The sequence below is a fragment of the Haliotis rufescens genome, unplaced genomic scaffold (genome assembly GCF_023055435.1).
Source record: "Haliotis rufescens isolate VD_foot unplaced genomic scaffold, xgHalRufe1.0.p SCAF_1, whole genome shotgun sequence".
NCBI classification, from domain to species: domain Eukaryota; kingdom Metazoa; phylum Mollusca; class Gastropoda; order Lepetellida; family Haliotidae; genus Haliotis; species Haliotis rufescens.
The window spans coordinates 84089932-84110936 of NW_025963779.1; the positions used below are offsets into that span (position 1 = coordinate 84089932).

Here is a 21005-nt window from a genome sequence, read left to right on the forward strand (position 1 = left end):
CGCCCACCCGAGTGAAGGGAATTACCCACGCTAGACTGACTCGCTCCGTAAGTGAAAGGCTTAAGGGAAATTCTTATCTGATTTGAGGTGCAAATCAGCCTTATCCAGTCCAGTCCTTTTGTATCATACACTCCCCAAAACATTCTCAATAGGCTGTAGATGCTGTCTCCATGACAACAGCAGAGAATAAACATTAATGTCACTATTTTCCACCTTCTTCCACAAGAGAGCACTCCTGACTGAATCCATATTTTACTTTTGTTATCGTTCAGTGACTCTCTCTGTACAGTTGGTGATAACAAGAGGAAACAGGGGGGTAATATATAGCCTGGTTCTTACATCCCCAAACAACCACGTAAAGGTACGGAAAATCTCTTGTTAAGGAGGTGTTGGCGTATCAGAGACAGCACGTGAAAAGCATTTTGTTAACAAAGATTTATGTCATAAAAATCTACCCAACACAAATGATCTGTTAGAGGTTTGGAGACTAAGTTTTATAATAACTGTTTATTCTCATAAGGCACTAGCATGGTCAAAATATTGAAAGTTGGACAATGGTGGAAGAAAATTGCTGTCTGTGACAAAAACCTTTATATTTTTTATGCCCAAACTTCATTCTCATAGATCTTGGTCTAAACGTTTGGTGAATTGGGATGAGTTTAATGGTGCTGAGTGCTATCAGAGTAAGGCCAAAGGCTAAAGTTTGAGTAGAAGTACAGATGGATTGGGATACATCCACTGATCATGGAAGTGGTCCAACAGTAGCATGGTCCAACAGTAGCATGGAGTGAGTGGGTGGGTGGTAGAGTTGGGTGAGTGAGTGAGTGAGTGAGTGAGTGAGTGAGTGGGTGGGTGTTTTGAATTGAGTGAGTGAGTGAGTGGGTGGGTGGGTGGGTGGTAGAGTTGGGTGAGTGAGTGAGTGAGTGAGTGGGTGGGTGTTTTGAGTGGGTGGGTGAGTGAGTGAGTGAGTAAGTGAGTGAGTGAGTGAGTGAGTGAGTGAGTGAGTGAGTGAGTGAGTGAGTGGGTGAGTGGGTGGGAGAGCTGGGTGAGTGAGTGGGTGGGAGAGTTGAGTGAGTGAGTAAGTGAGTGAGTGAATGAGTGAGAGATTGGGTGGGTGGGCGAGTGAGTGAGTGAGTGAGTGAGTGGGAGAGCTGGGTGAGTGAGTGGGTGGGAGAGTTGAGTGAGTGAGTGAGTGAGTGAGTAAGCAAGTGTTCACTTTGAACAGTATTTCACTTATTACACAGACACATGTCAGCTTTATGTAAGAAGATGTTTCCCACCTTGATGAAATTCCCTGTCAGCTTTATGTGTAGGATAAAACACGTCAGAGGGTTTTTATGAGATTTAAAACCCAAATCCATGGGATGAAACGAAGGGGATGAGGATTTTAACAACAGACCAACAACAAACCAACAACAGACCAACAATAGACCAACAGGCAAACAGTAGACCAGCAACAGACCAACCGGAGACCACCCGGAGACCAACAGTAGACCAGTAATAGACCAACCGGAGAACAACAGTAGACCAGCACTAGATCAACAGACCAACAGACCAACAGTAGACAAGCAGTAGACCAACCGGAGACCAACAGTAGACCAGCAATAGACCAACCGGAGACCAACAGTAGACCAGCAATAGACCAACCGGAGACCAACAGTAGACCAGCACTAGATCAACAGACCAACAGACCAACAGTAGACAAGCAGTAGACCAGGCCCTATTTGTGGAAGCGTCTGCCATGATGCTGCAGGATGGGCTTCCTTTATGGGTACACCTTTACTGTTGGATTACATACACTATATAAACTTGGTTACAGGGATAGGCTGGCATTGATTTCAAATCTGGTGCATGGGACCTTTAAAGAAACTATGTGTTCTATTACAGTTAATGAAACAATCATGTAGATTGCCCCAGTTGGAGATAAAGGGCTGCTTATGTAAATCTCTGTTTTCATGCAATCCGAAGTTGTTAATGTGGAGTAACTGCTTGTTCATCTACAAGAACAGTCAACAGGAATAATACGTAACCCAGTTTATTACTCGGACCAAGACATAATTCAGACACGTTGTGGTTCAGGCCACAATTTCCCAACAACAGACCAGCAGAAGACCAAAAGTAGACCAACTGTAGACGAACAATAAATTAACAGTAGACCAACAATGGGTCAACAACAAACATGAAACCAACAGTAGACAAACAGGAGACCAAAATCAGACCAACAGAAGACCAAGAGACCAACAATAGACTAGCAGTACGCAAACAAACCAACAGAAGACCGCCAACAGACTTACAGTAGGCTAACAGTAGACAAAGAGTAGACCAAGAGTAGACCAACAGTCGACCAACAGTAGACCAAGAGTGGATCAACAGAAGACCAAGAGTAGACCAACAGTAGACTAAGAGTAGACCAACAGTCGACCAAGAGTGGACTAACAGTAGACCAACAGTAGACAAAGAGTAGATCAACAGTAGACCAAGTGTAGACCAAAAGTTGAGCAACAGTCGACCAAGAGTAGATCACCAGTAGACCAAGAGTAGACTAAGAGTAGATCAACAGTAGACAAACAGTAGACCAAGAGTAGATCAACAGAAGACCAACAGTAGACTAAGAGTAGATCAACAGGAGACCAACAGTAGATCAACAGTAGACCAGCAGAAGACCAACAGTAGATCAACAGTAGACCAACAGTAGATCAACAGGAGACCAAGAGTAGACAAAGAGTAGACCAGCAGTCGACCAACAGTAGACCAAGAGTAGATCAACAGTAGACCAACAGTAGACTAAGAGTAGATCAACAGTAGACAAACAATAGACCAACAGTTGACCAAGAGTGGACTAACAGTAGACCAACAGTAGACCAAGAGTAGATCAACAGTAGACCAACAGTAGACCAGCAGTAGACCAACAGTAGATCAACAGCAGACCAACAGTAGATCAACAGGAGACCAAAAACAGACCAACAGATCACCAGTAGATCAGTAGTAGACCAAGAGTAGATCAACAGTAGAACAAGAGTAGACCAACAGTAGATCACCAGTAGACCAGCAACAGACGAACAACAGACCAACAGTAGACCAACAGTAGACCACCAGTAGACAAGCAACTGACCAACAGAAGACCAACAGTAGATCAGCTGTACAACCAGGCCCTGTTTGAGAAAGCATCTGCAATGCATGCTGCAGTTTGGGAGTTACGAAAGTGTACTTTGAGAACCCTTGAGTAACCAGTCCTGTTCTCCAAACAATCATACTGAAAGCGTAACGAGGCATTTAGTGTTTCATTAACGTGCAACACAATATTTTCTCCCAATTGGTGCTTCTCTGACTGGCAGCTGATTGTCAGCAAGTTGTGAAGATGAATGGCTGCAATATATATTCAAATTCAGCCTGCATAAGAAGTGCAGGCAGGCTGTACTTTATACATATACATATATATAACTCCACTGTGGTTCAGCCTAATCTCCATATATTTCTACTTCCAACACTTCTGTTTGAAAAAGATGGAAAACAAAACACAAAGCTGCATTCATTTCAAATTACAAGCCATATGCCACCCTATAATAAAATAAATACACTGGCCGAAGTGTTTTTGAGTCACTGAATTACTGTTGATTGTTGAATGAATATTTCTTTGTCAAACGTGATGAAAGGGAAAGTCGGACTTCAAACATATCAAGAAATGCCTACTTTTCATAAACAGGATTTAACTAACAAACACTGTCTTCAAAAAAGTTTATGAATGTTCACATGACCCTTCCAAGGCTTCGTGAATTCACAGGACTGACTCATAATACTCTCATACATACAGAAAAACCTCGTTACTAGGGAAATTACTGTTCCCACTAAGGTGTCCTGTTTAAAAATAATAATTCTGGATTGAGTAGACACTGGTTCTTAACCATTAATAACCCTTTGAATATGTATGTATGCTACTCAACTTTTGATAAGGATAATCAGATATGTCATTCTACTTAAATATACACATGACATATAAGTTTTCTGTATCATGTAAAGTCATGAATACATCCCTATCAAAAGTGGGGTGGCATATTTTCTGAACAGTAATCTGGAGTGTGGATTTGTCAGCACCATGCCCGTGCTCGTGGGTTTCACCGAAGTGGTAAACGTCTTAGACCTGCATCACTTCGGGCTTTCCTCCCACATTAAGTTGACACGCCGCGATATAACTGGAATACTGTTAAAAGCGGCGTTAAACCCAACTCACTCACTCACACTGGAGTGTGGATTAATAAGGATTTCGGTGCATATTTATTTAAAAATATTCATCATAAAAACACATGCATAACACATACATTCAACATGGCAGCCAAATGTGTTTGGAACATGAAGTTATCTCCGCTAAAATATTTTGGTAAATAAAAAAAGTAGGAATATTTGTTTTTCAGACACAAAAGATTGACGAATGCTGCTTGCAATCAGCATACCACCCAATACAATCTGTCACAAGTGTGGAGACAAAGGTTCAATCATGTAAAACACTCTTAAAATACAGATGGAAAGTAGATCTGTTAAACCATCACCTAACGCACATTTCTCAAACAAAAGACACTTCTAACGGCAAAGCCATTGCAACAAGCATCCTTTGATGAAACAAATGTGAAAGCAATAATCACGTCAAAAAGTAAAATAGGCAATAAAAAAATCATATTTTCTTTGTGAAACAAGAAAATGATCAGATTTCAAACTTGAATGGTTGCAGTGGGCAATGTAAACACCATCCAGTGAACGTGATACAGTGCACTAAGTCAGGGCCAGGACGAGGATGAGGAATTGTGAAAAGTTGACATCTAAAATAAATGGATGATGAATCAATGACTGCTATCCCTGAGTACAGACAAAACACACAGAGTGAAGGCTGTCATGCAAAACAGTTTAGGAGACAATTGAAATTTAACGTTATTTTGCAAAAGAAGTAAATGAAAGGCTTGATGAAAGGCTGGACGGATAAACCCAGTCCACAATGTGACAAACATGACAGAAAGAAAGAGACCTGTTTATCATGTGTAGTATTTTCACAAGTCAAATTGACACGTAGAAAGAAACCATTTTGGCAAGACATAACATTCTTGAAATGCAAAATCTCTGCTGAAGACATTACGTGTTTGTTTCAATATGCCATTTCAAAACATTCTGCCATCAGGCTCTGCAGCTCATCAGGATATCATGCAGATCACTTATTAACTTGTTGCAAGCATGGAAAAGCCCAACAATGACTTTTCATGAATTTCCACAAAATTGGAAGAAACCAATAATTTTGTCTTACAGTTTTCAACATCAATTACTGAAAAAAAACCACTCCTTCATAAACATGTATGAACAATATATAAATAGTCATGTCACCTCCCACCCCACGAACATCCTCCCACCCCCAACTACATTCCATTACCCCACCAGAAATCCAAGATCCTCAAAATTGTGTCTAACCCCAAGAGTCAGGAGTTTCTTTCTAGAATTCACAACTGTGGACCACCCCACCCCAATCTGTCCTTTATTCTCCGTGATGACAAGACCCCAAATAGGACTGTTTCCCTGTCATGTAGACTGCCATGTAGACTGTCAGGTAGACTGTCAGGTAGAGTGGCGAGGAGGCCCCAAACAGGTCTGTTTCCCTGTCATGTAGACTGCCATGTAGACTGTCAGGTAGAGTGGCGAGGAGGCCCCAAACAGGTCTGTTTCCCTGCCTGTCTTGTAGACTGTCATGCAGACCGCCATGTAGACTGCCATGTAGACGGTCATGTAGACTAACCTGTCATGTAGACAGTCATCAAGGCTGTCATCTAGACTGCCATGTAGACTGCCATGTAGACTGCCATGTAGAGTGGCGAGGAGGCCCCAAACAGGTCTGTTTCCCTGCCTGTCTTGTAGACTGTCATGCAGACCGCCATGTAGACTGCCATGTAGACGGTCATGTAGACTAACCTGTCATGTAGACAGTCATCAAGGCTGTCATCTAGACTGCCATGTAGACTGCCATGTAGACTGTCATGTAGAATGGCGAGGAGGCCCAAAACAGGTCTGTTTCCCTGCCTGTCTTGTAGACTGTCATGCAGACCGCCATGTAGACTGCCATGTAGACTGCCATGTAGACTGTCATGTAGACTAACCTGTCATGTAGACAGTCATCAAGGCTGTCATCTAGACTGCCATGTAGACTGTCATGTAGAGTGGCGAGGAGGCCCCAAACAGGTCTGTTTCCCTGCCTGTCTTGTAGACTGTCATGCAGACCGCCATGTAGACTGCCATGTAGACGGTCATGTAGACTAACCTGTCATGTAGACTAATCTGTCATGGAGACTGCCATGTAGACTGTCATGTAGACAGCCATGTAGACCGTCATGTAGACTGTCATGTAGACCGTCATGCAGACTGCCCTGTAGACTGCCATGTAGACTGCCCTGTAGACTGCCAAGTAGACTGTCATGTAGACTGTCATGTAGACTGTCATGTAGACCGTCATGTAGACTGCCAGTAAGACCGTCATGTAGACCGTCATGCAGACTGCCCTGTAGACTGCCCTGTAGACCGTCATGTAGACCGTCATGTGGATTGTCATGTAGACTGCCAAGTAGACCGTCATGTAGACTGTCATGTAGACAGTCATGTAGACTGTCATGAAGACTGTCATGTAGACTGCCATGTAGACTTCCATGTAGATTGACATCTAGACCATCATGTAGACTGTCATGTAGACCGTCATGTAGACTGTCATGTAGACTTCCATGTAGACTGATATTTAGTCCGTCATGTAGACTGTCATGTAGACTGCCATGTAGACCGTCATGTAGACTGTCATTTAGACCGTCATGAAGACCGTCATGTAGACTGTCATGAAGACTGTCATGTAGACTGTCATGTGGACCGTCATGTAGACCCTCATGTAGACCGTCATGTAGACTGTCATGTAGACTGACATTTAGACCGTCATGTAGACCATCATGTAGACTGTCATGTAGACTGACATCTAGACCGTCATGTAGACTGTCATCTAGACCGTCATGTAGAATGTCAAACACTGCAGCCTGATATCTTCAAGTTAACACTATAAACAGTTCCCTTTATTGCCTCCAACTTTACAGCAGATATGTTGTACCCGATAACTTCCAGCTCTGCATGAACAAGCCCTGATATGGACATAAAACTTGGGATATTGCCTCCAAATAATTGGCGACTTACAATAGATCCTGAGGGACCACACAGACATTTTTCTATTCAAATGAGGTTCTTTTTCCTCCATTGTAATGACGCTCCCCCCCGGTTTACAGTCTTGGCGGCGTGTATTTGTCACTAAAGCCATTCCTGTGGACGTGTATGCAGATTTTATTAGTATATAAACTTGCCTTCCAGATGAACTTCACATCCATGCTTGACAAAGAGATGCCATTATCATCAACTGTGGCTTTCTGACATTCTTGCGACAACATTGTGACAAGTTTTCTTGATGAACGAGTTTCACTCCTGTATGCCAAAGCTAATGGCTTTGAAGCCAATGATATTTGTTATAATTACATGGTCTGGGGGCTGAAATGGTCTACTTGTAAACCGAGGATCAGAAATACAAGACTACTTTGTTACAGCAGGAGATCATGGGAGACAATACAAACCTGGAGTTATGAATTCTGAAAGGAGAACAAACACAAGGTGATGCGTATCAGTGCTTTCACCAGTCAAGAAAACCTCCATCATTGATATATTATACAGACCACTGATTGGACAAGAACTATTGTTATTGTTTTACCACCCTGTTCCGCAGGACTGTTTCGTGACAGTAACGCTCCACTGACACAGAAGAATAAAGTCTTAGGTCAATAGATGATCTAATGATGAAAAGGTTCGGGTTAACAGTTAGGACAATATTTCACTTATAACATGGCATGGCGTCTTGGTCATAAATAAAAACCTAATGTGATGCACTTTGGTGAAACCAACTTTTGTACATGACTAGGATCGAGGATTCAAACCCATGCCAGTGAATCATCTCTTTGCACAGTGAGCTCAAACTACTGGGCCATTAGGTCTCACTGGCAGCTGGAGACACATCAAACACGGAATGGTAAACAAGGCGACTCTACAAACTTATAAGCTGGAGTCTTATGTCTATGACATAGGGCTGGGATGAGTAACTCAGGTACTCGGGCCGGGTGGGTACTGAATAGGATCCGGGTACCCACATGACTCCCCGGACCCGTGGTTAGTCCATGATATATTTTTAATGAAGAAAATTATCTGGAACTCCATGGTTACACTATAAGTCGCTTATATTGGCATTTCTTTCAGACAATGCACGCATAGCCTGAGTGAGTGAGTGAGTGAGTGAGTGAGTGAGTGAGTGAGTGAGTGAGTGAGTGAGTGAGTGAGTGAGTGAGTGAGTGAGTGAGTGAGTGAGTGAGTGAGTGAGTGAGTGAGTGAGTGAGTGAGTATGGTTTTACTTCCCTTTTAGCAATATTCCAGCAATATCACGGCAGGGGGACACCAGAATGTGTACCCATGTGGGGAATTAACCACAGGCCCTTGGCATCACGAGCAAACACTTTAACCACTTGGCTACCCCACTGCCCCTTGCATAGCTTCTGACTTTTATATGTTTGAGTAAAGACAAAGCATCAGTCCACTTCAGTGTACATGTGACCAGACTGTTTTATAGTGATGGGGAGTGTATTCAAATACTTTTTGTCAGCGCTCCGTTCAAACAATTCTCAATCACACATTTTGTACTCATCTCTTGAGACCTACAGCGGGTACCCTGGGAGGGTGGGGTAATAGGTGGGTTGGGTACCCGGGGAACCCGGGGAGGGTGGGGTAATAGGGGGGATGGGTACCCGGGGAGGGTGGGGTAATAGGGGGGTTGGTAATAGGGGGGGTTGTGTACCAGGGGAGGGTGGGGTAATAGGTGGGTTGTGGTACCCGGGGAGGTTGGGGTAATAGGGGGGTTGGGTACTCGGGGAGGTTGGGGTAAAAGGGGGGTTGGGTACATGGGAAGGGTGGGGTAATAGGTGGGTTGGGTACCCGGGGAGGGTGGGGTAATAGGGGGGTTGGGTACGCGGGGAGGGTGGGGTAATAGGTGGGTTCGGTACCCGGGGAGGGTGGGGTAATAGGGGGGTTCGGTACCCGGGGAGGGTGGGGTAATAGGGGGGTTCGGTACCCGGGGAGGGTGGGGTAATAGGTGGGTTGGGTAACCGGGGAGGATGGGGTAATAGATGGGTTGGGTACCCGGGGAGGGTGGGGTAATAGTTGGGTTGGGTACCCGGGGAGGGTGGGGTAATAGGGGGGTTGGGTACCCGGGGAGGGTCGGGTAATAGGGGGGTTGGGTACCTGGGTAGTAAATTTTGACTCGTCCAAGCCCTGCTATTCAAACACTACTGAACAAAAGAAAAAGATGTGTAGGGTCAGCTAGTTTGGGCACAGACTAATAGAGAATAGGAAATACAAGATTCTTTGCCCCATGAAACACAAGACCTCTTGGACAAATTATTTGAAAATAAAGGACCTCCTTCAAAGAAAAAAGTTTACTGTATATGACCATTGAAAAGCCGATCTCATAGATAAGCCGAGGTATTAACCTGGTCCTTGAAATCTGTATCAAAATGTTATGTGCGGTACATAAGCCGGACCCCCAACCTAAAACTATGTCCCATCATGATCCGTCATCGGAAATAGAATATCAACAAATCCATATTGAATTACGCAAGTTAATCGTGTCATTACACCATCGGTAATAAAAAGTGTTCATTGTATATTTGGACTCATGTTTGTAATCTACGTTATCTATTTTATTAATTTAATCCCTAAACAACTATCCTGTACTAGGTATCACGCAGTAAACATATTTGTCTTTTCACCTGGCTGTTATATAGAAGGTAAGAATTAAAATCAAATTGTATAAGGTCATAAAGTAGAATGGTTAGCCCAAACCATTGGGTGACAGGTCCGCTGACTGGATGTTAACTTCTAGGAATCAACAAAAGTTATTTTCTAAGTTAAGGGTCAGACTGATCAACTCAGGTGCCATCTTCCTGAGGCAAGTGCATTAACTGACTATAAAAGTCCAGTTACCACCCTTGCCGAACTAGACTAGAATTTCTGGGCACGATCGTAGCACCAGCTGTGGTTATTACGAGCTGTGTCCCTTCTATGCCTCTCCTATAGACCAATCAGATTCCAGCTCTTGTATCACTTGCATTTGCTTCAAACAAAATGGCGGCGCCCAGTCAAGACGATGTGATCAGTAATCAAGATCTATATTATGATAAAACGGGTCTAACATCGCAAAGTGCATCAAATCACGAGAGCACCTTGATTAAAAATATGAAAAGATTTGGAAAAATTGTGCTCACGCTCAGTTGGCGGTGTACATCCTTTGCAAATCCTGCAATCGACCGAAATCTGCACGACAGTTTACAAACCGAATTTCAATTACTTTACACGATTTTGATTGGACTATGCATAGACTTGTTAGTCCAGCCAAAATATAACTCCATAATACCAGCCTAGTTCCAGGGTGGAAACTGGACCTTTAAAGTCATTTAACTTCCTTGCCTCGGGAAGATCTCCATCCCTGTGAAACACAAGATCTCTGTCCCTGTGAAACACAAGATCTCCGTCCCTGGGAAACACAGATCTCCGTCCCTGTGAAACACAGATCTCCGTCCCTGTGAAACACAGAACTCCGTCCCTGTGAAACACAGATCTCTGGTCCCACGAACACAAGACCTCAGGCCTCATGAAACCCACTATCTCTCATTACAAGATCACTTGCCCTGTGGAACACAAGATCACTTGCACTGTGGAACACAAGATCTGTTGCTCTGTGGAACACAAGATCTCTTGCCCTGTGGAACACAACTTCTCTTGCCCTATGGAACACAGTGCATTTTTCAGTATGTTCTATTAGTGTAGTAGCAGATAAATGTATACATTAAGTGATGACTGAATTAACAGTACTTTACACAAGGTCTACATCAGTTCATGGCAGAGCTGGTCAATCCTTCAACTGTGTACAACTAAATATGTCCTTGGAAGTTACTCTTATGACAACAGTGGAAGGAAGAGTGAGTGAGTTAAGATTTAACTTAAGTTAAGAGTTAAGCGTCACATGGAGAAGGAGGAAGAACTGTAGCAGCTGTTTTGATTAAATCAGTTTCAGCAAAATGCAACAGCAGTATTGTCAAAATATCTGAAGCGAACATATGTTTTGAGTAATGTGTTTCTGAAAAAGCAATAAACACCCATACCCAGTCACTTTTATTCATATTTCCTTTGTTTGTTTAGTCATGTAGAATTCTGGAAAACAACAATTAAAATGTCATGACTGCATCCACTTCACTCTCGCCTAGACTGCTAGTTGTGACCACAACAATGAGGTTTCACTGCTTGCCTCAGTCATGCAAGACCATGGAAAGTGGCTAAAGGGAGGTAACTCATTTGGAGTATTGGTCCATGTTAATTCTATGAAGTGTTCAATCTCAATTCTCTGGGTTCAAACACAAATGTCATGTTTAATTGTTTGACATTTTTTAAATGTTTACAAATGTAACATTTCTAAATAAATCTTGAAAAAAGACAAAAATAAACATAGCAAATGACATGGATTTTTTAACAACACAACAATCTTAGAAATTGAAATGAAAGTGTGATTTAAAAAAAAACATATTTCATATAAAATACAAAAACCTCCTACAAATGACATGATGCTTAGAGTCAGGCCACCACTAACCACACCACACAATCTAATCTTCAACATTTTCAACAAAAACATCCCAAGAATGATGTCATTACACTACAGCAAAAACATTCCCCTAAATGGTCTGTTTTATCATTTGACATTTGAAAAGATGATGAAATGCTATGAAAATGTAAGTTATGCAACCTTGCCTCTCGTCTTTCCACATCTGGATTTGCCTTGTGTCATAAATCTCTATCTACTGCCATGAGAGTTTAACATTACACACTCCCAAGACACTCTCCACTTCCAGGTCATTGTCAGGACAGATAACTCCGCCAGGTTGAAAACGACCACTCACCTGTAACCATTAACCTAGGTGATATACAACACACTCACTGTCCTAATGTTACAAGTAGGTGGCATACCAGGGTGTCTGCTTCCTCCAATTTGCTTTAAATCAAATTTTATTTACGCAGAAACAATGCACTGGCTAAATGTTACTTATCTCAGGTTGGTATTAGTCTGAAATAGCATCCTGCATAGAAGGAACTCAATACCTTGCCAATTTGTCCATACCTGTAACGAGCGTTGTAGACAGGTAGATCATGCAGGTACAACAGAGTTGTGACAGTTTAATGTTAAGTTTAATGATACTCAATACCTCAGATTTGGGGTGGTGGGAGTGGGGTGGTTGTGGTGGGTGGGGGTGGGTGGGGATGGGTGTCGGTGGGTGGGTGTCACTAACTACACACAAACATAAAAAAATAAATTTGTGACTGCTCTTATTTTTCTTGACATATATCACAAGAAACTGTGATAATCCTTCAGGTATCACAGGTGGCACCTTGATCAATAGACCCAGATTGAAGATCCGGGGTAGAATTGGTCTTCGGCAACCCATGCTTGCCGTAAAAGGCGACTATTCTTGTCGTAAGAGGCGACTAACCGGATCGGCTGACTTGGTTGATGCATGTCTTTGATCCCAATTGTGTGGATCGATGCTCATGATATTAATCACTGGATTGTCTGGTCCATGCTCAATCATTTACCGGCGTCATATCGCTGGAATATTGCTGCGTGCAGCGTTAAACAACAAACCAACCAAACCAACCAGCCAACTGATCAATAAATTCTCCGTACCGAACACCAACACATATATCATGTATATCATGTACACATCAGCATCATTTATTCACAAGTTTAGGCCATCAGCCCGTTACATGTTGCAACAGTCCTACAGCCAAGTTTTACATTTCTTTTCTCAAATTATTAGCATAGAAGATTCCCATATTTTGTATAGTATTCGAATAGCTCACAGACATTAACATGTTAAATTTGGGTAAACAAGGGAACATGTAATACTATGAGAAACATACAATTGTCGCAAGTGCTCATATGCACTACCATAAGGGTGACGCTATTTCTCAGGGCATTATCATTTGCAGAAGCTCGAGGTCTTCCATTAACTGCCCGACGAAAGAGGGCAGTTGAAAAGACTGAAACATTTACTGCAATCAACACGAATGTCACTGACCCACTTTTACAAATATGGAAACCTCATAGAGCAAACCAGAAGACGTCCATATTGAACGTGACGTCACGGATCCTATCCTATGACGTCACCTAACAATGGGCATGATAATGGCCCGTCGTAAAAAAATAAGAGCATTATCAAGTTACAATGACCCGCTCATTTCTGATGACATGCAGGCGGTTTAATGATAATTCTATCCATTTTAGCTATAAATATCAATATAAAATGGTATTCACTGTTAACATATAGCAGCAACACTTATCACATATTCTTACACTATGATGGTTGGTTAGTTGGTTTGTTGTTTAACGCCAAACTCAGCAATACTCCAGCTATTTGACAGTGGTCTGTAAATAATCGAGTCTGGACCAGACAATCCAGTGATTAATATCATGAGCATCGATCCACGCAATTGGGATAGATGACATGCATCCACCAAGTCAGCGAGCCTGACCACCCGATCCCATTAGTCGCCACATATGACAAGCATAATCGCCTTTTATGGAAAGCACGGGTTGCTGAAAACTTATTCTACCCCGGATCTACACGGGTCTATTCGCACTAAAATGGCCAGGACATGCAAATTTCCAGTTGAACAAAGCATAAATATGTAGTATTCATGGTGATGTCCCTTTAACTCTATATAGGTGTTTTGTCAGGACTTACATGGTGGACTAGCGCAGGTTTACCGTTTGGTTTGTCACCAGTCACTTGTCGACTTTTAAATATTCATAATGGCCAGCTGCTGTATCCTTCAAAAGTTAGAACTAGGATGAATAGTTTTTGTTCTTCAAGCCAACCTGGTCAAAATCAGCCATCTTTTCTCATGATTATTATTCTGTTAATTGGCAAAAAGTGCAATTACCTGGAGCATAGAAGTCAAATCATCAACAATATCACCAAGAAGTATTTATTCCAGTACACTAAAGCTGATAACTTTGATCAGCAGGGTGCTTCACACTGGCAGTGCATCGTGTGGCTGGAGTTTTTCAGCAGTTCGTCAATGTCAGTGTTTCTGGATGTGACATTTGCTGGCTAACCATGCATGTCAGCTCGTGTTCAAACAGATAAATGCACATTTCTCATCCCCATTATCATCGTAACATACAGAAAAAAGTCTACAACTAGTACAGCTTTAAAAAAACACCAGCATTTTATTTTGCACAAGATTCCAATCTTTGACACATTCCATGAAGAAGGAGAAATGCCAGAATGGGCATGATTTAAAAATAAAAGAGATACATATTTTCAATACATCCAATTGTTTCAAACTCTTTTTCAAAGGCGTTATGAGATTTCTGCGTCCTAATGGACATTGCCTGTGTATGCCAGCGTACACAGAGAAATTTTACATCCATTGACACCATGGTAATAGTGCATCATGAAGGATTGATTTTAAGACCATTCTTGTCATTTCTATCATTTTGTTTTCAGTTATAAGAGAATATTTTTTGTGGTGAATAATGCAAAAAATATAATTGTTTTCTCTTCATGTCCAGTGAAATTTGTCAGTGAGTGGGGTTTTATTCCACATTCTTCAGTAGTCACTAAGAGATGAGGTTAAATAGGGTTTAACATCGTGTTCAAGATTACTTCACTTGTTCATATGTGTGTGTGTGTGTGTGTGTGTGTTACCATGGTGATACCATGCCACAGTCTAACATGAATACCCCACATACACACAGTATACTGACCCCACCTGACCAGTCCTTGTCTGAGACCCTTAATGCTGAGCCAGGCAGGGTAACAACAAGTACCACCCTTTAACGTCTTTTGGAATGACGCTCTACCACTAGACCACAGAGGCGGTCGTAGTCACTAAGAAAAGAAGGGGTGGGTACCAAGGAATTTACTTGTCAACTAGACTTCGAGTGTAATTAATTATATATGTACCACATACCAGAACTACATTTATTTTCACACCATGAATCGCTATGCAAACTGAGTGGTCTTTGCGTGACAATTCAACCTTCATCTCACCGAGCTGTCCCACAGGGCTGCTGATGCCTCTTGGACATAAATGTGTTTGTTATGGTAATGACAGTGTGTTAACAAGCAGGCTATCTGGCAGGCTCACCTCCTGTCCGGGTCCGCTAGCTGACTTCTGCCGCCTCATCTTCCTCCATCAGACCACTGCAACACAATCAGATGTATTTACAGCAGCCCATCATGGGCATCATGTCGACCCTCACATTCAGGAGAACAACACATAATGTACAACACTAACAGTGCTTCTCAAACACTCCTTTCATTGACTCAGTTCCTTACTACACTTAGCATTATTAGGTTAAATAAAATAGTCTTGGTTCTCAGGCAACGCCCGCAACATCATAAAGTTTGCTGCATGTTTTGTTGTTATTTCCATTGAGCCCCGCAAAAAAACTTCAAATATTCACATCTCGAACAAACGACCCCAGCAGTGAAATGCTACAATACTTAAGTACAACATGCTTTCACCGAAATGATTAAACAAAATAAACAAAATTTGGCTACAATCTAGTCTGAACAACAAAAGCTGCCCGCCCGCACAATATTTTTTCAGAGCCATTGCCTGAGAACCAATTCTTTTATTTTTTTAAGCCTTACCACTCATGCTTTCAGTTTTCCAGTCTCACTTCAATCAACACACCTGACATCATGGTGTTGTCCCTAAGTGTCCATCGTCCTGAGGAAAAGGAGTTAACTGACTATAAAAGTACAATTTCCTCCCTTGCTGAACTAGGCTGGAAATATGGAGTTATATTTTTGCTGGACTAATGAGTCTATGCATAGTCAAATCAAAATCTTGTAACGAAATTGACATAAGGTTTGTAAACTCCTGTGCAGATTTCGGTAGATTGCAGGACTTGCAAGATCGACATGTGTACTGCCAACTCGGTGACAACAGATATTTCCCAAATCTTTTTACGTTTTTAATCAAGGTGCTCACCTGATTTGATGCACTTCGCGAAGTAAGACTCGTCTTATCACAATATATATTTTGTCTATTACTGACTGGGAGCCACCATTTTGTTTGAAGTGATATGAGAGGTGGAATCTGATTGGTCAGCAGGAGGGACATAGAAGGGTCATAACTCGTTATAGCCAGTGGAGGTGTTAGGATCGAGCCTGGATATTTCAGCCTAGTTTGGCAAGGGTGGATAGTCAACTTTTATAGTCAGTTAACTCCCTTGCCTCAAGAAGATGCCAAGTGTCGATAGAACACTTCTTCTTTGCTTCATGAAATACACTATATATACATCGTCCTTTCAAACTCTCATGCCGATATGTGAGTCACTCCGTCTACAGTCACTTACACAGATGCCTTTGACAGTTTGTATTTAAGAAATATAATACCTGATGACTCACGGCTAAACACCCAGTAATTAACTTGTTGTGCCTACATGGATCTGTTCACTTTGTTATTGTTCAACACTGCACTCAGCAATGTTCCAGCTATATGACAGCAGCCTGTAAATAATCAAGTCCCCACTAGACGATCCAGTGATTGATATTGTGAGCAACAATGACACAATGACATGCAGTCAACCATATCACCAAGCCCCCGCCGATCTGTTTGGTCACTTCTTATTAGGTTGCTGGGGAAAAAATCTCACCCAGAATCCAGATGGTGTTGTCATGTTGTGATGCAAACTAAGGCTGGGATGGGTTACTTAGGTATTCGGATTGGATGGGTCCTGAGTAGGACATGGGTATTCACAGGACTTCCTGGACCCGTGGATAGTCACGTGACATATTGTTTAAGGAGACAATAACAAAAGAACTCCATGGTTATAGGACAAGTTGCAAATGTTCGCATTTCTTTCTGACTACATGGACTATGCAGGCATTCCTCCTGACATTTATATATTTGAGTAAAGATACCGCTTCAGTCAACTTCAGTGTATGCATGATGACCAGATCGTTTTATATGTGTATCTAACTAGTTTTTCCCAGGGATCCAGTGTAAAAAAATTCCCAATCAGACATTTTGTACCCAACTCTTGATACCTACTGCGGGTACCGTGGTAAGGTCGGGTACCAAAGTAGTAAATTGGGACTCGTCTCAGTCCTAATGTGTACCGTTGTTTTCTTGGCTTTCTTCCACGCATGTGAAAAGACAAATCCTTCCTCCTAGATTCAGCAGATAGGTGTGGAAGTTCAGAAGAGCATGTCTGATTGGGAAGCACAAGCATGCAGCAAAAAGTAGATCATCCATAACAGACAAAAACAATATTGACATGTTTGTTTGTTGTTTAATGTCACACAAAGCAATATTCCAGCTATATGACGGCGCCATGAAAATAATCAAATCTGGACCAGAAAATCATGTGATTGATATTGTGAGCAACCATCCACGCCATGAGGGTATGATGACATACCATTAACCAAGTTATCAAGCCTGACCACCTGACCCTTACGACCAGCATAGGTTGGGGGGGGCCAAATAATTGCCACAGGTTAAACATGATATTGGCCATTGGCTTGCTGGGCACTGTTCCACAAAGAGATCTTAGTGCTACAACTATCGTAAGCCAGTGTTAAAGTATGGGAGTTACGATCACCTAAGCGCTAAGATGGCTTTGTGGAATGGGGCCTTGGTCTTAGATGTGCTGAAGCAGTCTTACCTGGTTAGCTCAGTTGGATTATCGCCATGCTTCCTGATCATGTGACGCTTGAGACCAACGGGTAAGGAGAAATATTTCCCACATTCATCACACCTAAACGCTTTGTCATGAGTTTTTACATGTTCTTTGAGTCTCCTTGCATTCAGAAAAGCCTTGTCGCACTTTTCACATTTAAAGGTTTTGTCCCCGATATGAATCTGAATGTGGCTTTTCAGGGAGTGTGAAGCAGTGAAGGAGTGTCCACACATGTCACAATGATATTTCTTTTCGCCTGTATGGACGACCATGTGTTTCCGCAAAACACTCCTGTCACTAAACGCCTTGCCACACTCCTGGCACAAAAATGGCCTCTCACCAGTGTGGGTTCGGGTATGGTTCTTAAGATGGGCAGTGGTGGAGAAATACTTCTGGCACACATCACACTGATGAGGTTTGTCTCCAGTGTGGTACCTGGTGTGTGAGGCGAGATGGCTTGCCCGTCTAAACCCTGCCCCGCAGAGCTCACAGATAAATGGTTTGAAGTCACTGTGAATCTTAATGTGGGCTTTCAAATCAGAAACATCAGTAAAACTTTTCTCACATGTTTCACAATGGTGATTTTTTTCACCTGTGTGGGTTTTTATATGTCTCTGTAAAGACTGAGCCCGCTTGAATCCCTTCTGACAAATATCACATTTATGTGGACGAGCATCAGAATGAACTTCTTTGTGTCGGATCAGGTCTCCAACTTGGTAAAAACTCTTCTCACAGATTTCACACTTATATGGGCGTTCTCCCGTATGTTGTCGCATGTGGACTTTCAGAGTCCCATAGAGGCTAAAAGCAACACCACAGACAACACAAGCAAATGGCTTCTCCTTGGTGTGACTACGACGATGACTCATTAACGTACTCGAACACTTGAATTTCTTCTCACAAAATTCACAAACATGAGTTTTGTGATCAGCATGTATCTTGCTATGTTCCCGCTTTTCTTTGAATCCATCAAACTTCAGGTCACATATTTTGCACTCGTAGATTTTCTCGCCTGTGTGTATTCGCATGTGCTCTTTAAGTCTGTCTGAGCGTATAAACCTCTGGGAACATATTTCACACTGGTAAGGTTTTTCTCCAGTGTGAATCCTCACATGCTTCTGGAGGTCCCCTGCCCTGACGAAGCTCTTCTGGCAGACGTCACACATGAACGGCTTATCCTGGGTGTGAGAACGCATGTGAATCTTAAGGTTCTCCTTCTGCCCAAAGGACTTCTCACAAACAACACAGACAAAATGTTTTTCTTCCAAATGCATTCGTTTGCGTTTCTGTAGAGTCCATGTTTTTGAGTCTAGCATCTGTAATGATTCTTCGGGGTAATGTGTTCCCTTGTCACCATGGCAACTGTCTATATCATCATGTGATGTACTGTGACATTCAAGCTGATCTGGGCTTTCGAATGTCTTATCACATAAGTCGCACAAATAAAATGTCTTCCCCTTGTGGGAAAGAAGGTGCTCCCTGAATTCGTCTAAATCTTTAAACTTCTCCTCACAAACATCACACTGATGGTGTTTCAGCTTATCATCGTGTTGTGAAGTCCAATGCTGAGTCAAGGCCAATGTGCTTTCATTGCAGGATTCTCCCTCATCATGTGTCAGAGTGGGACTGTGTGAGGACATTTCATCCATCTGCTCACAAGTGTGTGATCCAGCAGATGACAGGGAACATTGACCGTCTGCTCTGTCTGATAACACATCTTTGAAGTTTGTGTCAGGGTGTTTGTTCTGAGCTTCTGTGCCAGAGTGTGTCAAAGTCTTTTTCTCTGCTTTGGATTCTGAATAGTCTTCTGAATGTTTAGGTACTTGTGAATTGTCCCCTGTGGATGAAAGTGCTTGTGAATTGTCCCCTGTGGGTGAAAGTCCTTGTGAATTGTCCCCTGTGGATGAAAGTGCTTGTGAATTGTCCCCTGTGGATGAAAGTGCTTGTGAATTGTCCCCCGTGGGTGAAAGTGCTTGTGAATTGTCCCCCGTGGGTGAAAGTGCTTGTGAATTGTCTCCTGTGGATGAAAGTGCTTGTGAATTGTCCCCTCTGGATGAAAGTGCTTGTGAATTGTCCCCTGTGGGTGAAAGCGCTTGTGAATTGTCCCCTGTTGGTGAAAGTGCTTGTGAATTGTCCCCAGTGGGTGAAAGTGCTTGTGAATTTTTAACTGAGGATGTGTGTGCTCCTGAATTTGACATTGGTGGCGTTGGTGCCTGTATATTTTCCTCTGGATCTGAAGTGTATGAATCACTTTTCTGGGTGCTTCCATCTTCAATGTTAAGGTCATCACCAAAACCCGTCTGTGTATTTCCCGGCACACCAGCAGCTTTGTGTGAAGTGCTAGCCATGTCATCAATATGCCTGTTTCCCCAATCCTTAGACATCTATGTCAGCTTTTCTGTTCACCTGGTGCTAAGGGGGAACTATCATGTAAACTTGGAAGGTAGAGGTCACTGAAATGTCCCACACAATGGTGAGTTTTGGTCACTAAAACGTCCCACACAATGATGAGTTTTGGTCACTGAAATGTCCCACACAGTGGTGAGTATTGGTCACTGAAACATACTGAAACATACAGAGTACTGATCTGAACCTGTACTGGTGGTCTCCATCCTCCAAACATACAAAGCTGACTTCACAAAGAAACTCTTTTTGCAAAGCACTTGTCCCAAATAGGCAGAGGATAAAAGGTCAAGTACTTTTCCTTTCTGAAGGCAGTTTACCTCAGTGGCTATGTTCCTTGGACAACTCAAACATCTTCTTCATGATATTGAGTAAAAAAGGTTATGGTTATTTGTTATAGCAACAACATCTCAAAGATGTTCTGACCATGTCATCTCTCTCTCCAAAGATGGTTCCAGGGATATGGGGATTGGATCCATAGTTATCCCCCAGTCTCCTTCAGGTTATCTGAGACTTGTAGCAAATCTGGAAACAGAAACAGGATGGTTATATTGAAACTACATCTTCCGTAATCCAGAAAGGCAGCAATGTCATCATCGTTCAACATTTTATCCCAGTGTTTGATATAAATATCATTGCCAGGCTGCCATAAGCACCACCAGAGTTTACAAGCTTCAGGCCCTGACCAAACTCTTCAGGCCTTCATTTAAAAAACTGCAGGTTTTTGTGATAAATACACTGACATGTAAATTTACTGCAGGCC

At 42.4% G+C, this 21005-nt stretch overlaps 2 protein-coding genes across 4 annotated transcripts in view; both read right to left on the bottom strand.

Annotated features, from left to right (window-relative positions):
- LOC124136928 (zinc finger protein 345-like) overlaps positions 1-21005 on the bottom strand; it is an 89744-nt gene that overhangs the window by 58155 nt on the left and 10584 nt on the right. For all 3 annotated transcript variants that reach the window (XR_006861452.2, XR_006861451.2, XM_046503005.2), the window contains exons 2-3: positions 17825-20767; positions 15295-15350 (exon numbers count right to left, since the gene is read on the bottom strand). Coding sequence is in view for 1 of the 3 variants with exons in the window: in XM_046503005.2 (XP_046358961.2) it covers positions 15311-15350; positions 17825-20223 (2439 nt within the window). In the remaining 2 variants the exon portion in view is untranslated. The remainder of the gene's footprint in view (positions 1-15294; positions 15351-17824; positions 20768-21005) is intronic.
- On the bottom strand, positions 6302-6685 carry LOC125372153. Its single transcript, XM_048381303.1, has one exon. The coding sequence runs from the start codon at positions 6683-6685 to the stop codon at positions 6302-6304; it is 384 nt and encodes a 127-aa protein (XP_048237260.1).

Coding starts and splice junctions, on each gene's coding strand:
- LOC125372153 (XM_048381303.1), bottom strand. CDS start 6,685: ATGTCAATCTACATGGAAGTCTACATGGCAGTCTACATGACAGTCTTC.